Raw genomic sequence first — 17,108 nt, forward strand, 5'->3', positions numbered from 1 at the left:
TTTCTAACTTTATCTTCTGCAAAGAGAGAGAGAAAATAGAAATCAGGAGGCTGCCCCTCGGAGGCTTCTCTTGAGTCTTTTCTGTAAAGTAGAGACAATTTCAGATGAAGGGATAGAGATGGGACTGGGGACTGAGAAGAAATTAGGAAACCTTGTCAAAGGGCAAATAATTCGACTGTACAGCAATTGGGTTGAACGTTGAGCAGGGGTGGTCCAGAGGAGATTGGATACTGTCTTAGTCCGTTCAGGCTACTATAACAAAATACTATAAACTGGGTGGTTTCTAGTATCTGCTGAAGTTTGTGCCCCTCCAAAAGTCATATGCTGAAACCTGATCCCCAAGGTGATGGTATTAGGAGGGTGGGTCTTTGGGAAATTAGTAGGTCAGGAAGTCACAGTCCTCATGGATGGGATGGGATGAGTGCCTTTATAAAAGAGGCCCCAGAGAGCTGCCTTGCCTCTCCCCGTCGTGTGAAAATGCAGGGAGAAGGTGCCATATGTGAACCAAAATGTGGGCTTTCACTAGACAATGAATCTGCCAGCATCTTGTTCTTGGACTTCTCAGCCTCCAGAATGATCAGCAATACATTTCTGTAAGCCACTCAGTTTATAGTGTTTTGTTATAGTAGCCCGAAAGGACTAAGACAGTATCGAACCTCCTCTGGACCACCCCTGCTCAATGTTCAGCCCAATTGCTGTACAGTCGAATTATTTGCCCTTTGACAAGGTTTCCTAATTTCTTCTCAGTCCCCAGTCCCATCTCTATCCCTTCATCTGAAATTGTCTCTACTTTACAGAAAAGACTCAAGAGAAGCCTCCGAGGGGCAGCCTCCTGATTTCTATTTTCTCTCTCTCTTTGCAGAAGATAAAGTTAGAAAGACAGTGAGATAATTGAGGTTAAGTGAACATTAGCATCTGAGACAGGAGGGTGGAGGCAGGTATGGATGGAAAGTGTTGGACCCTTAGACTCTCTTGGGCTTTGCAGTGGGAAGATTGGGAAGGAGACATGGAGATGATGGTGATGATGATGGTGGAACAGTCATCAGAGGCAAGTCAGGCAGAGGGGCAGGTCAGTAGGGGAAGATGATATGTTAGCTTTCAGAAATGCCCAGTCTGAAGGACTAGTGAGATGCTATAATGGCTTCTTTCTTTCTTTCTTTCTTTCTTTCTTTCTTTCTTTCTTTCTTTCTTTCTTTCTTTCTTTCTTTCTTTCTTTCTTTCTTTCTTCTCTCTCTCTCTCTCTCTCTCTCTCTCTCTCTCTCTCTCTCTCTCTCTCTCTCTCTCTCTCTTTCTTTCTTTCTTTCTTTCTTTCTTTCTTTTTTTGAGACAGAGTCTCGCTCTGTCACCCAGGTTGAAGTGTAGTGGCACGATCTCAGCTCACTGCAACCTCCGCCTCCCGGGTTCAAGCGATTCTGCTGCCTCAGCCTCCCGAGTAGCTGGGACTACAGGCGCATGGCACCACGCCTGGCTAATTTTTGTATTTTTAGTAGACACAAGGTTTCACCATGTTGACCAGGTTGGTCTTGAACTCCTGACCTCAAATGATCTACCTACCTTGGCCTCCGAAATTGGTGGGATTATAGGTGTGAGCCACCGTGCCCAGTCCTTCTTTTTCCTTCTACTCACAGGACTCTGGTCTTGCACAGAGCTTTATACACACAAATGTCCAATGTTGGACTATACGATTTCCTGGCAGCTCACCACTGTCACTAGGATATAACACCTTCTGTTTTCTTTTTCTGCCAATTTCCCAACTTCCTAATTTGCAATTACACCAATACCTTCTCAAAAGGTAAATAGCAAGGCCCAAATGGCTTTCGGATGGTAACAGTTACATATGAATAACTGCTAAAGTTAAAATTGGACTAGTATTTCATAAATAAGGAATATCTGACACATGTATTTATTCATTTTATCCTCATATCTATATTACTTGGCATAATAATTCATTTGTTTAAAACAACGTTTCATTATATTATAGTCATTATTACTAGCCAGTGAAAAAACAGTGTGAATTATGCATTGATCATTTTCCCTGCAGCCCAACCTCCATCCATAAATTCTCATGACTATTCTCAGAAAGTCTCATAATATCTGTTTTAACCTTGCAAAAGATCATTCCGCATAATGTAGAGAGAAACAGGCCTCTGATAGACCAGTTAACTAATCTGGGTGCATTTTCATTAGCTCAAGTTGAGTGGCAGCTGTAGGAAGTTTTGCTTACCACCTGGTTTGCAGGCTACCAATGAACACCTTTGCACAATTCCTCAGACTGGCTGGAAGGGATTGTTAAGATGCCTTTAAACATTAGTGGGAGCACTTCTACATATAACATGTTCTATCATACAGACATACACTAAAGATGAATGATTCTTCTGGGATACATTTTCTTGGAAAGGTATATGGAAAAATGCCAGCTTCATGAACCCCATGAAGTTACAATTTCCTACTTGTGCATGCACTGGAGTTACGCCAACTTACAAGCTAAGCTGAAGAGGCTGAGGAGCAGGAGTGAGGGCAGGCTGAAGCGCAGGGCCCCTGCCGTGTTGCAGTCCACTTTGGAATTCCTGCAGGAGCACACTTGTACCCTGAGATCTGTGATGTTCGTCATGGGTGGTTTCCCTGAATCTGTCACCATGATGGGCAGGTTGTAGTTTGCTTTGTTCAGATTTTGAAGAAGGCTTACCAGGGCGTGTGTATCTGTAAAGGCAAGGAGGGTCCTGGTGAGAGTGGATGAGACTTTTTCCAATAAAAGAGTGAGGTTTTGGTGACTAAAATCACACCAAACAGGTGCTGCATTTTCATTTATAATCATGGGAATGCTTAAATTTAAATTCATTAACATCAAGTGAAAATACCAGTTCAGATCCTCAGTGGCACCTGCCACATTCCAAGCGTCCAGAAGCCACACATGGCTGGTGGCTCCTGTAATGAACAGCACAGAGACTGAGTGCTTCCATCACCAGAGTTCAGTGCCTCAGCACCATCATAATCAATTTCAAGGAGAGCTCCTTTCATGAAGATGATTGATTACTAAGAACTCCTCCCTGCAAATTTATTACACAAAAAAGCCATCTTGACAAAGACTGCATTCCACATCTAGAAAACTGAGGTGAAAATCCACCTGCTCTCAATGTGGGCAGGACCCTGATGTGTTATCATGGAGATGGGTTCTATAGCCTACGTTTTTTGTCTTCAGTTTTTTTTTTTTTTTTTTGAGACAGGGTCTCACTGTGTTGCCCAGCCTGCAGTGCAGTGGTGTGATCTCGGCTCATTGCAACCTCCGCTTCCTGAGTTCAAACGATTCTCCTGCCTCAGCCTCCTGAGTAGCTGGGATTATAGGCACATGCTACCACGCCCCGCTAAGTTTTGTATTTTTAGTAGTGATGGGGTTTCACCATATTGGCCAGGCTGGTCTTAAACTCCTGACCTCAGGTGATCTGCCTGCCTCAGCCTCCCAAAGTGCTGGGATTATAGGCATGAGCCACTGTGTTCAGCCTTGTTTTTGGTTTTTAATCAATCCTCAGTCCACAGCTCTAGATTTGGGTGGGAACCTGCAACATAGACACTAGATCTTTAAGCTTCCCCTCCACTTCCCTAATGTCATATGCGTTGGCGATAGCCACGATCACCCAGGCCCTTGGGAGACACTTGGCAGTGGCTGTACCAGCTGGTCTATTCTTTAACCTTGGGATAAAGTCACTGACATGATTAGGGGCATACATATTTTTAAGTGTCCCTTTCTGGGAATAAACAGGGCTAAATATTCAGAAAAAAAAGTGTGAGACAACAAAATCATTTAGAAGGCATTTTTTTCCATTAGGTAAAACCAGGAGAAAAAAATAAGAGTGTAATGACAGGAAAATAAAAATAGATGAAGCACGATCACTACTAGAAGGTGACAGCAGCAGCAATGACTAATGTGATGGTCACCTAGTGAGATGGCAGGTTAAATCAAATAGCATTTTCCCATCTTCCTTGAGCAAAGGAGAAACTCTCTCTCTCTCTTTTTTTTACAAAATTTAAGTTCCGGGGTACATGTGCAGGATGTGCAGGTTTGTTACGTAGGTAAATGTGTGCCATGGTGGTTTGCTGCACCTATCAACTGATCACCTAAGTATTAAGCCCAGCATGCATTGACTATTTATCCTGATGTTCACCCCCTCCACCACCCCCCACCAGAAGAAACTCTTGAATGAGAAAGTTCCAATTGGAAAGATTTGGAGATGTTTATTCAAATTGGCCACAGCCATAAAAACTAGCAAATAAAACACTAACCCCTCAAACAAGAGAAGGGCTGTTTTGATTAAAAACAATCAGTGTAACAGAATTCATTCTTCAAAAAGCAATAAAATAGACAAACAGGCAAATAGAATCAATAACAAGCAAAAGGCACTAATAAAATAAGATATGAGATACGGCTATAACAATAGATATGAGATTTTTAAATAGAAAATGTTATGCACAGTTGTACATTAGGCAAAACCTAATGAAATGGGTAATTCTCTGTCTCCCTTATAACTTCTACCACCTATATAAGAAGTGGGGACCCTGACTGGGTCAACAGCAGGATAAGTATATTATTGAAGACATAGTATCTAACGCCTTTTTTTTGTTTGTTTTTTCTTTTACTTTATTGGAAGACAAGGTGAACTTAGTAGTTAGTTTACATTTGGGGAAGAAGGTGGGTGAGACTGTGGATATAGGGATACTCCATATTAATACATTGATGTTTCAGTCTTAATAAGGCAAGTGATAGAAGCTGGGTTAAGTTTTGAATTCCACCTTCCTATGTGGAAGGACTGGTGGAAGGAGACATTGCTTGCAAGTTTTATAAAGGAGAAAGAAGATGCATGGAAGAAGACATCAAAGTCAATGATGGTCAAGGATTTGAAACAAAAGCCAAGGTCATCATTAGACCAAGTCAAGTTTGAGGAGGTCTGCAGCATACTATGGAAGGTTGGAGGTTGAAGACTATAAAGATTCTTATCCTAGTGCTTCTCTTTCCTTTAGTCTTTTATGACGGCAAGTATACCATGAAAAGTCTCTTCAATGTGCTGGTGAAAGTTAATGTTAACACAGTTCTCTGTCCCTGAGATTGCAGAGACAGCTGAGCCAAGAGATAGCTGGGGAGAAGCAGAGACTGCTGAGACTGGGCAGGTTGGCCAATATTCTTCGTAAGCTAGTTACAAAGAAAGAATCTGTGGAGTTTAATTAAAAGAGAAAGAGGAAGAACAAAGAATCACAGTCTCGTTGCTGGGAACTCTGGGATGGCAGAAACTACAGATTAGTTAAGAGAAAGTTCACTGTTGGGTGATGGGGACACTTAAAGCCTAGATTTCACCACTATGCAATCAACGTATGTATATAAGAAACCTGCAGTTGTGCCCCCTAAATATATTAAAATTTTAATGAGAGAATATTGGAGTTATAGTATGTAGTGTATGTAGCAGACAGGTTAGGATATACAACACAGGGTGTACAGCACAGAAAACATCAGAAAGGAAGCAGAAGAGAAAACGTCTATGTTTGAAACAGATATTCAATATTTTTATAAATTGCATTTGTTTCTTGGTGGGAAAATTGTCAGTATTTATAATAAGCCAATAACTTAAAATGAACCAAATAAGAATACATGAGAGAATAGTAGAGAAAGAACATTTTGGGAAGAGAAACTAAACTGAAAGCTGGAAGAATAGGAAGAAATGCTTTAGCTAGACTTACTGTTGATCTTGGAGATCTTCCAGACTTTATCAGGAACAGCTTGTTTGTGGATTTCAAATTTGAAAGGATCTGTATTTGGGTGAAGATCCTTATCTGATGCTCCCAAAATGACTACACTGAGGTTTTTGGCATCATCACAGACTTCAGCTACTGTGGGGTAAATGAAGGGGGCATTGTCGTTCACGTCCTCCAGGGTTATCAGCAAAGTCCCAGTGCCTGTAGCAGGAGGGTTGCCTGTGGGAAAAAGGGAAGATGTTGGTATGCAACTGGTATATGTCAGAGCAATTTACCATAGTACTTTTTACATTGTAAACTTAGTGCATTTTGCAGTTATCTTATTTTTTGAGACAGGGTCTCACTCTATCACCCAGACTGGAATGCAGTGGTGTGATCAAGGCTCACTGCAGCCACAACCTCCTGGGCTCAAGCAATTCTACCACCTCAGTATCCCAAGTAGCTGGGACCACAGGCGCACGCCACCACACCCGGCTTAGCGTTTGCATCTCAGAGGATAATTTTTGTATTTTTTGTAGAGACGGAGTCTCACTATGTTGCCCAGGCTGATTTCAAACTCCTGGCCTCAAGCAATCCTCCTACCTCAGACACCCAAAATGTTGTGATCACAGGCGTGAGTCACCATGCCCAGCCCATTTCTCAGTTATTATTAATAGTTGCAAACAAGACTAACAATAACAGATTTTTTTTGGTATAAAGTTTAGTGGTTTACAAACCCATTTATCATATATAAGACTTTTTTTTTTTTTTTTTTGAGATGGAGTCTCACCCTGTCACCCAGGCTGGAGTACGATGGTGCAATCTCGACTCACTGCAACCTCCGCCTCCTGGGTTCAGGCGATTCCCCTGCCTCAGCTTCCTGAGTAGGTGGGACTACAGGTGCCCACCATCACGCCTGGCTAATTTTTTGTATTTTTAGTAGAGATGGGGTTTCGCTATGTTGGCCAGGCTGGTCTCAAACTCCTGACCTCGTGATCCGCCTGCCTCGGCCTCCCAAAGTGCTGGGATTACAGGCGTGAGCCACTGCGCCTGGCCTAAAGACTTTTGATTGAAGTTCTTTAGGCTTAATACTTTACCCTTAGAATACCAAGCTTCTGACACACTGAAAAGTCATTCTCACACACTGAAATCTATTCAAAGAATGGAGATAAATATGACTTTTCCTCACTTATCAAATTAAATCTTTTACATAAGTAGCCAGGTATTCACACATGTTGGTGGCAGGGGGAGGATGGAGTCTCCATGAGAGATGGCCATGGTTTCCCTGCTGTAGCTCTCCTCTAACTAGGGAGTTGACTAAAGAGGGAAAGATTTAATCTGAGAGATTTTCTTCTGGGGCTGAAAAAGAGTCTCAGATGGCCGATGGTGCCATTGGGGGCTGGGATGGCTGACCCTGCTGGACAGGACAGATTTAGGAAGGTGGGTTAGTGATGAGAAATGAGATCACCAGCTGGCTACAGGGGCATAGAAGCAATCATCATTCAATCTTTGGGCCTTATTTTTAAAGCCTTGTTTTTTTCCTAATATTTCAGCTACTTCCTGAAATGTTTTTCATTTTAGGAAATACTATTTTAAGATAATGACCCTCATAATTACCAATCTAATAATGTCTTTCTTTTCTTTTCTTTTTTTTTTTTTTTTGAGACAGAGTCTTGCTCTGTCACCCAGGCTGGAGTGCAGTGGTGCGGTTTCGGCTCACTGCAACCTCTGCCTCCTGGGTTCCTGCGATTCTCATGCCTCAGCCACCCAAGCAGCTGGGGTAACACGTGTGCACCACCATGCCCAGCTAATTTTTGTATTTTTAGTAGAGATGGGGTTTTATCATGTTGGCCAGGCTGGTCTCGAACGCCTGACCTCAGGAGATCCACCTGCCTTGGCCTCCAAAGTGTTGGGATTACAGGTGTGAGCCACTGCACCTGGCCCTAGTAATGCCTCTCACTTAAAGAAAGGGTGTTTAATGTTAATAAAACTCAGATTGCCTTTACTTAAGTTTTCTCTGAACTCATTTTCAATCATTTGTGCATTAGAGGTTTGCTCTTGGGACAAACCATTTGTTTGTAATTTCCAATTTTCTGCAAGAAAGGTTACAGCCAAATTCATAGACCACACATTTTAAGTACACAGATTTGCCTTATTCCCAAAAGAATTTGAAGCACCTCTAAAATTACAGCACTGTAATTTTATTCAGTAGTACAATCGTTTCTTGGCGTTTTGGCTAAGATCAAGTGTAGATCTGTTCTTATCAGTTTAATAAAGTAATACTATACAGTACTAACCTACCCTAAGGCTTTGTTTCCTTTTTCTAATCCTTATTTTCACTTAGCCAGATTGCCAAGTATAATTTTATTTTATCTTGTACTATATTTATGTTTGGAAATGACATTAAGTTTGCGGTTAGGCTGTCAGGTTACATGGGGGTTAGAAGGGTAGAGAGTATTCGAAGTTGGCATACAGGACACAAGCAAGTCCTAGTGAAGAAACAAAGAGACCTCTTTAGATGCAGAAGGTGTATTACTTAGACAGTAGAAGGAGGCATGGGCATTGTGGCCTTGGTGCAGGTCACGGCAAAATAAAAGGGACTGGACAACTGCAACAGAAAGAAGGGATGTTGCAGCAGAGCCAACTCCAAGCTGCTTCTCAGCAGTTTTATAGCAGCAGCTGTGTCCTGAGAGGGGCCGGCAGAAAGCCCCTGCACCTCACAGAACCCGGAAGGCAACGAGAAACTGGCTGGGGGACCGCAGGGTGTTCTGCCAAGACTCAGCGCAGCTGCAGGTCACACCCTCCCCATGTGGCTCTACATGCAAAGTCGTGGGGTGCTGTGGAGCTGCTCCTCCAGAGCTGAGGGCACTGATGGTGGCATGGGCTCCTGGAGGGCCTTGAGTAGCATCACAAGGGGCCTGTACTGATTCTACAGAGTGCAGAGGCTTTCCAGGAAGGCAGTGATCCAGGAACAATCTGACCTGACTTATTTTCAGAAAGCACACAATTGTATTGATAGGAAATGTGAGACACTGCAGGCAGGCGGACCAGCCACGGATGAAGAGAGGCATGACGCGTGCCGCTGGAGCAGGAAAGCAGTGTCTTGTCTAGGTGATCAAGCACTCAGACGAGGCTGCCCGAAGAAGAGCAGAGTGCAGTGGGAAGTGGGAAGACCAGCAGTTCAGCCCTGATTGTGCTGATGGCCCGTCGAATTCAATGCACCCGCGCAGACGTGTGCAGCTTGGCGGAAGTGCCCAGGCTGAGCTAGGGGTTGGGAAGTCATCAACACATAGATGCCTTTGAAACTTCTCTAACAAAGTGGTTACCCAAGGTGAAAGTTCAGAATGCCAGAGGGGTGGAATACGGAATCCTGAGAGACCCAAAAGTTTAAAGAGCAGATGCTAGTTTTACAGGAGAGAACTGGGAGAGGAGTCAGTGCCCCATAATTAAATGTGTCATGACCCCCACAAGGATAAGAAGTAAAGAGAAGTAATGGGATTTTGCAAGGGGAAAGTTACTGGTGACATTTTTGGAAGAGGTTTCCATTAATGGGGAAAAAACCAGCTTAAAGGAAGCTGAGCAGTGAGTCATGAAGAAGTGCGAGCAGATACTTTTCAGCAGGGCTGGTGGAAATTTAAATATATCAACACCCGAAGACAGCTACAGAGTAAACATTCAAATAAATGTCTGCTAAAATAGCAACACAAATGCAATTAATCATTTGAAGGATGGCTATTTCTAATGGTGGCATATCATCAACTTTTGTTAGAGCGCAAACTCAAAAGAAATGCATAATTACTTTGAAGTTGGTTTTTCACTGTCAGCTTTAGTCATTTAGCTAAATTTCTTTATTGAAAAATTATTTTTCTCTTTTTATGGAACTAATTGAATATCTCAGAAGAATCCATTATGTTTTTTTCACTCTGAATGTATTATGAAGCCAAGTCATTTGGTAGAATGGATGAGAAGGCGTTATGAGCATTTGAAATATGGCCGTAAGAATTGGCCTTTTGTGAACTTAATTATACTACTGTCTTCAATTTCCCATGTGTTATTCCCAGGCCAGGCTGGTGATGTCTTTTTCTGAAGTCAGTAAAATGAGTTCGTTACTTTGGGCGATGAGTTAAAGACAAGATTCACAAAATCCTAAGGGAAAGAGCCTCTCTCAGTCTCTGTGCACACGACAGAGAAAAATCACATCCAAAATTCAGGTGAAATTCAAAATTTCAAAATTCCTCACAAGCCCATTTGGATCCAATCATTTCTGGGGCCAGGGAAATATGGGGGCTTCTAAGTAATCTCTAGATTTTCAGCAAAAATCCCTCACCCCTCTGTTCCCCTTTCTATCAGCAGCCTCCACCACCATGGAACCACTCATAACCGAGAATCGAACCAAGGCACAGTGAAGATAGGGTCCCTCCTTTACGAATTTTCTCTCTTTTCTTTTCTTTTCTTTTCTTTTCTTTTCTTTTCTTTTCTTTTCTTTTCTTTTCTTTTCTTTTCTTTTCTTTTCTTTTCTTCCCTCCCTCCCTCCCTCCCTCCCTCCCTCCCTCCCTCCCTCCCTCCCTTCCTTCCTTCCTTTCTTCCTTCCTTTCTCTTTTTCTTTTTCTTTTTTCTTTTTTTTTTGAGACAGAGTCTCTCACTCTGTCTCCCAGGCTGGAGTGCAGTGGCAGGATCTCGGTTCACTTCAACCTCTGCCTCCTGGGTTTAAGGAATTCTCCTGCCTCAGCCTCTTGAGTAGCTGGGATTAGAGGCATGCAGCACCACGCCTGGCTAATTTTTGTATTTTTAGTGGAGACGGGGTTTTGCCATGTTGGCCAGGCTGGTCTCAAACTCCTGACCTCAGGTGATCTGCCTGCCTTCCAAAGTGCTAAGATTACAGGGATGAGCCACCATGCCCAACCCGAATTTTCTCTTTCAATAGGGAAAAAGCGTCAATTTGAGCAAAACGCCCAGAAATGAAGCTAGAATGGGACTCCCTCTTTGCAGCTCCCTTTTGGAGGAAGCCCCGGGGCCGTGTTCTCAGGGTAGCCATTTCAAGGATCAGAGGAAGTCCAACCTCTAAACGTGTGGGGGTCTGGCTGAGTTTGTAGGGGCTTCTGTCTTTATAATGTTAGGAGCTGGAAGGACTGCTGAGAGATGAACCACTCCAGCTTTCAGGTCTTCGACATAGTTGGGAGGTGGGTTTCCCGTTGGGAATCTGCTGAAGGTCATGGCCCCTGACTCCAGAGAAACATACCTGCATTTAGAAACACACCTGAGGGGTCCACAGACACCCAAATTGCAAGCCCAGGCTTGGTGCAAGTTCAGAGCAGAAGATCTGAGACCCATTCATTGTAGGTATGGTGAGGCTGGTCCAGAGAGATTGAGGACAGGCTCAAATGGACACTGTGAGTATCAGGCCTCCTTCTCTAGAGCAAGCATTAACTAACACTTTCTCCACCAGAATTTTTATTACATAGCTTGAGTCTTGCAGGCTCTCATTTTAACCATGAAAGCGAACTATAATCCCTAAACCATAATTTCAGGTTATTATTATTACTATTTATAGCTTCTTTCTTACGAGCTATTCTTTTAATTGTGGTGAAATATACATAACATAAAATTGACAATTTTTAACCATTTTGAAGTGTACAGTTCAGTGGTGTTAAGTACATTCAAATTGTTATAGGAACATCACCACCATTCATCTCCAGAACTTTCTCACCATGTAAAACTGAAACTCTGACCCATTAAACACCAACTCCCCATTCCCCTTCCCCTGGCCCCTGGCAGCCACCATTCCACTTCTTGTTTCTATGAATCTGACGACTCTGGGGAACTCATACAAGTGGATTTTTTTTTTTCCCCCACAAATAAATAGTAGACCAGGCACGGTGGCTCAGGTCTGTAATCCCAGCACTCTGGGAGGCTAAAGCGGGCAGATCACTTGAGGTCAGGAGTTTGAGACTGGCCTGGCCAACTTGATGAAACCCTGTCTCTACTAAAAATATAAAAAATTAGCTGGGCATGGTGGCACGTGCATGTAATCCCAGCTACTCTGGCGGCTGAGGCAGGAGAATTGCTTGAACCTGAGAGGCGGAGGTTGCAGTGAGCTGAGACCGTGCCACTGCACTCCAGCCTGGGCAGCAAAGCAAGACTCTGTCTCAAAAAAAAAAAAAAAAAAAAGAAAGGAGAAATGGCATTTGACTAGGTCATTCTAAGTGTATTTGACATTCTTAGCTTCCTGTTCCTATTTTGCTTCCTGGAACTAGTGATTCTTCGGCACCCAGCCTGTGTCATAGTCAGGCTGGGTCCCCAAGGAATCATCAATTCCAGCTAGCATAGTCATAGTTGTCCCTGTAGTAGGACAACAGGCAGGATGGGGGCTGGGACCAATGCCGTAGGCTTGCTGGTTATCACTGGCCATGCACAGTAAAACAGCATTTACTATTTCTGTAGGAGGAATAGCTCAGTAGCCAAAAATGATCCTAGAGTTGAGTAGATCTTTTTCAGAGATAACAGCAGGGGGCTGGGCTCCACATGGGGACAGTCTGTGCTGATGGAGGTTCGTGAAACAGAAACCAGACCCCAAAGCTGAGGCCTTGTCTTCCAGCTACAAGACCATGCCAGGCAGGGAAGGGGGAAGGATAAGGATGGAGAGAAAGGAGGAATCTTGGCAGCAAGCAGAACCTTATGGAAATGGGCCTCTGTGGGGTAGTGGTTCAGAGCCTCGTAAGTGGGGAGAAGTGTTGGAGCCTGTGGCTCAGCCACCGGGAGAATCACCATATACTAATGCTCACCCTGGGTTTGAGGCAGGGCTAGAAGAACTTCCTTACCTCCTAAGGATAGATAACCTTGACCCCCGTGGCGGCGACGACCCATTCGAACGTCTGCCCTATCAACTTTCGATGGTAGTCGCCGTGCCTACCATGGTGACCACGGGTGACGGGGAATCAGGGTTCGATTCCGGAGAGGGAGCCTGAGAAACGGCTACCACATCCAAGGAAGGCAGCAGGCGCGCAAATTACCCACTCCCGACCCGGGGAGGTAGTGACGAAAAATAACAATACAGGACTCTTTCGAGGCCCTGTAATTGGAATGAGTCCACTTTAAATCCTTTAACGAGGATCCATTGGAGGGCAAGTCTGGTGCCAGCAGCCGCGGTAATTCCAGCTCCAATAGCGTATATTAAAGTTGCTGCAGTTAAAAAAAGAATCACCATATACTAATGCTCACCCTGGGTTTGAGGCAGGGCTAGAAGAACTTCCTTACCTCCTAAGGACAGATAACCTTGACCAAGAGGGCCATAACCTTCCCCTGTGCTGGACTACACTTTAGATGGGCTTCTTTCAGACTCTAGAGCCCTGATATGGTTTGGCTTTGTGTCTACACCCGAATCTCATCTCGAATTGTAATCCCCACATGTTGAGAGAGGGAGATGATTGGATCATGGAGGTGGTTTCCCCCATGCTATTCTCGTGATAGTGAGTTTTCATGACATCTGATGGTTTTATAAGTGTCTGGCATTTCACCTGCTAGCACTTCTCTTTCCTGATGCCATGTGAAGAAGGTCCTTGCTTCCCGTTTGCCTTCCACCATGATTGTAAGTTTCCTGAAGCCTCCCCAGCCATGTGGAACTATGAGCCAATTAAACCTCTTTCCTTTATAAATTATCCAGTCTTGAGTAGTAGCTGTATAGTAGTATGAGAACGGCCTAATACAGGCCCTGACTTCTCTTTTCTTGAAGCATTTACTTTAGAAACTTGCAATTGTATATTCTTTCTCTGTCCCTGTGAGATATGTCTCCCAACCTGTTGCTAGTTTTGCAACCCAGAACCACCTTTCTCAAGGATCTGGTACCTCTTTGAAATGTAATCATGGAGAGGAATCGCGTCTCTGTCTCTCAGTCTCTGTGGAAGGGTTGGAGCCTAACTCCAATAAACACCCATTAGCAAACACAGATGCCTAATCACGTGGACCAACCTCCCCACAAATGTCCTCCAGTACTTTTCCATTAGCTCATCCCAGAGCTTAAAAACCCTCCCATTGTTTGTTTCAGCAGAGTTAGTTCAATCTCTCTCCTTTATTGTAGCCTTGAATTGAGCCTCTACCTTCAAACTCTGTCCTGCCCAGTTTTCTTTGACATGTTCAGATGTTGGCAAGGCTGAAAATTGCAGGGGATCTGGTTGTGATAATCCAGGTAAGCCACAGTTCAGGCAGAAGCGGGGAAGCGAGGTGAGGGGTGGTGTATCCACGAAAGGAAGGTTCCAAAAACGAATGATAAGAATGATCATGTCACACCAGGAGTGTGGTACTATGTGCACCCGAAGGAGACTGCTTTAAACATGGCTTGATTTTAATTTGTAGGACAAAATTGAATGCATGATTGATCCACAAGGCCCTGTGAAGTGTTTGGTAAAAACATGCGCTAAGTCTTCATGGTCAGAGTTTCTTTGATGCCGGGAGTTTCTGCTGACCTATATTTAGTGCTATAAGTAATTGGATTTTTCTTTTTAACCAGTAGTTGCAGACTGGCATTTGGTCTGCTAATTCATTATGTTTCTGGGATATCCAGTGTTCTAAGAATTCTTGTTTTTCATCCAAATGGCTTCAAGTGGAGCACATGTTCCCAAGATGGCCAGTGGTCCTTACCAGCCTCCTGCCTCTGCCCTGGCTTCTAGGAGTGTAAGACTTGGGCCTTCCTCATATGCTCCCTCCTAGGTAACCTGAGTTCAGTCAGTATAGATTTTTTCTTCATTTCTCCATTCCTGACGTATGGCTCCCTCCTTTCTCTTAAGCATGTCTTTCAGTCTCATACTACCTCTTTTCTTAATATTGAGTCTATTTGTGTACATGGATAGTTTAATAGGCATCTCATTTAAGGTTCTGAAATAAGTATACAAGCTAAAAAGTCTTTCCCCATTTTTCTCCACCCACAAAGTGTACATTGTGTTGGGCGATATCATGGGGAAAATACCAGGAGCAAACCTTAGCTGCAGGAATCTCTTTTCTTTTGTGTCACTGACTTATTAGAAAGACATGGTTTTTGGTTACAAGGTTGGCAATTCCATCATGCAGCAGTGTGAATGGGATGTAAGGAGATATTTTTAATTTTACTCCCTAATACAACCATATCAAATCTCATTTCCCAATGAGGAAATGAGGACTTGCAGCAAGGATACCTGGAAACAAAGCCTATTTAAAATTGCTTAGTAGGAATGACAGTTTTCCTTCCAACCCGTCTTCAGTGACAGCCTGTCACTCTTGACTGAGAGATCTCCAATCTTCAAATGTTGGTGGGTTATTTATTTTGCAAACAGCCCTCTTACTGATACAATGGCAAGTCTTGAGGGGGAAAGGGTTATCATTTTCTTTCCTCTGGATCTGAGTTACTGGCTCTGTTGCTCTGGAGGACTGTGCCTTTTAGACCATGGTGGTTTTTTGCTTCATGGACTTGGCATCCTGCCATGGTCTTCCTGGCATTCGACCTCTGCTTGCCCTTGTTTCTGGCTTTGTCATTCCCACTCAGCACTGACAGCTTGTAAGAGACTCAGCACATTATATGACCATGATAGGACCACATGGATTCTACTGCCGGATTTCAAACTCCAACAATTAACCTTGTATTTCTTCAAGTTGAGCAGTGATAACTGCCTATGAGATGGCCAAGTTGGCCACCTGGGCATTGCACCAGGCCTGCCTGGCTTACTCTTGGTCTGATTGGCTCATGATTTATACTGAGCCTTTTGGTATCTTGGTGTAGTGAGGGCAGAACTGTGCATTTTCTAAGAGACGCAGGGTAATATAATTAATAAACGGTGAAGATTTACATAGAGGAATCGAGCACCTGCTGTTATATAGACTAGGAAAAGTCCAAGCAAACCAGGCAGGTTGTTGCTTTGAGCACACGGGGGTCTACTTTCTAGTTTTTTTCTCATTTTCTAGAAGAGAAAACTGGAAACTCAGATTAAGGAACGTGTCTAAGGTACTCTAACATCAGCATTTAAATCAGAGCAACTCCATCTTGAATAGGGGCTGGGTAAAATGAGGCTGAGATCTACTGGGCTGCCTTTCCAGGCGGTGAAGGCAGTCTAAGTCACAGGATGAGATAGGAGGTCGGCATAAGATACAGGTCGTAAAGACCTTTCTGATAAAACAGGTTGCAGTACCGAAGCCGGTCAAAACCCACCAAACCAACATGGTGACAAGGGTGACCTCTTGTGGTCCTCACTACGGCACTCCCACCAGCACCATGACAGTTTAAAAATGTCATGGCAACATCAGGAAGTTACTCTCTATGATCTAAAAAGGGGAGGCATGAATAATCTACCCCTTGTTTAGGGGTAGAAATAACCACAAAAGTGGGCAACCAACAGCCCTTGGGGCTGCTCTGTCTATGGAGTAGCCATTTTTTTATTCCTTTACTTTCCTAATATACTTGCTTTTAAGGGAGGAGACCACCCCTCATATTGTCTTATGCCCAATTTCTACCTCCAAAGAAAGAAGAAGTAAAAACTAAAAGGCAGAAATGTAATCCACAAGCAGACAGCCCGGCGCCGCACCCTGGGCCTGGTAGTTAAAGATCGACCCCTGACCTAATTGGTTATGTTATCTTTAGATTACAGACATTGTATACAAATGCACTGTGAAAATCTCTGTCCTGTTTTGTTCCGATCTAATTACCGGTGCAAGCAGCCCCCAGTCACGTACCCCCTGCTTCCTCAATCGATCATGACCCTCTCACGCGCACCCCCTTAGGGTTGTGAGTCCTTAAAAGGAACAGAAATTGTTCACTCAGGGAGCTTGGCTCTTGCTGATGCTCCTGGCCGAATAAATCGCTTCCTTCTTTAACTTGGTGTCTGAGGGATTTTGTCTGCAGCTTGTCCTGCTACACTTTCACTTATGGACTTGTCCTGAATTCTTTCTTGCGTGAGATCTAAGAACACTCTCTTGGAGTCTGGATCGGGACCCCTTTCCGGTCACAAGCATGTCACCTGTTTGAGAGCTGTGGCTCCATGGTAGGGCATCCCCATCCCTGGAGCTTTCTGGCTATTCCATAAAGCGAATGGAATGACTGGCAATTGTAAAGCACTTCCCTATCCGTAAGAGCCAGAGCCGCAGAGCTCAAAGTTTGAGTATTTTGATGCTTGTGGTTGGTACTAAACACTGGTAGAAAGGGTAAAAAACAGCCTCCTGTGCTTTTCTTACCTACATGGCCAACAGTATTTTGCTTTGTGTGGGAAGCCTGTAGAACTGAATCAGGACTCCTCCAAGAAGCATGAGCCACGCACCGTTCTCCTGGCATTGTTTTGACCATGTGGGTGTGGATGCAATGAGAAACAGGGCCAGGTTTTGAAACTATCCCCACAGGAATTGCATGCCAGGTTCTGGGTACAAATACAGTTATA

General features: G+C 43.8%; 1 protein-coding gene and 1 pseudogene across 1 annotated transcript in view; one reads left to right on the forward strand and one right to left on the reverse strand.

Moving 5' to 3' along the window:
- The window catches only part of CDH13 (cadherin 13), a 1,178,985-nt gene that overhangs the window by 11,692 nt on the left and 1,150,185 nt on the right, over positions 1–17,108 (reverse strand). The window contains exons 12-13 of the mRNA XM_010355650.2: positions 5,725–5,958; positions 2,482–2,700 (exon numbers count right to left, since the gene is read on the reverse strand). Of these exons, the coding sequence (XP_010353952.1) occupies positions 2,482–2,700; positions 5,725–5,958 (453 nt within the window). The remainder of the gene's footprint in view (positions 1–2,481; positions 2,701–5,724; positions 5,959–17,108) is intronic.
- Positions 7,935–8,050, forward strand: LOC115895382 (annotated as a pseudogene).

This window comes from Rhinopithecus roxellana, chromosome 20 (assembly GCF_007565055.1).
Source record: "Rhinopithecus roxellana isolate Shanxi Qingling chromosome 20, ASM756505v1, whole genome shotgun sequence".
Taxonomy (NCBI): domain Eukaryota; kingdom Metazoa; phylum Chordata; class Mammalia; order Primates; family Cercopithecidae; genus Rhinopithecus; species Rhinopithecus roxellana.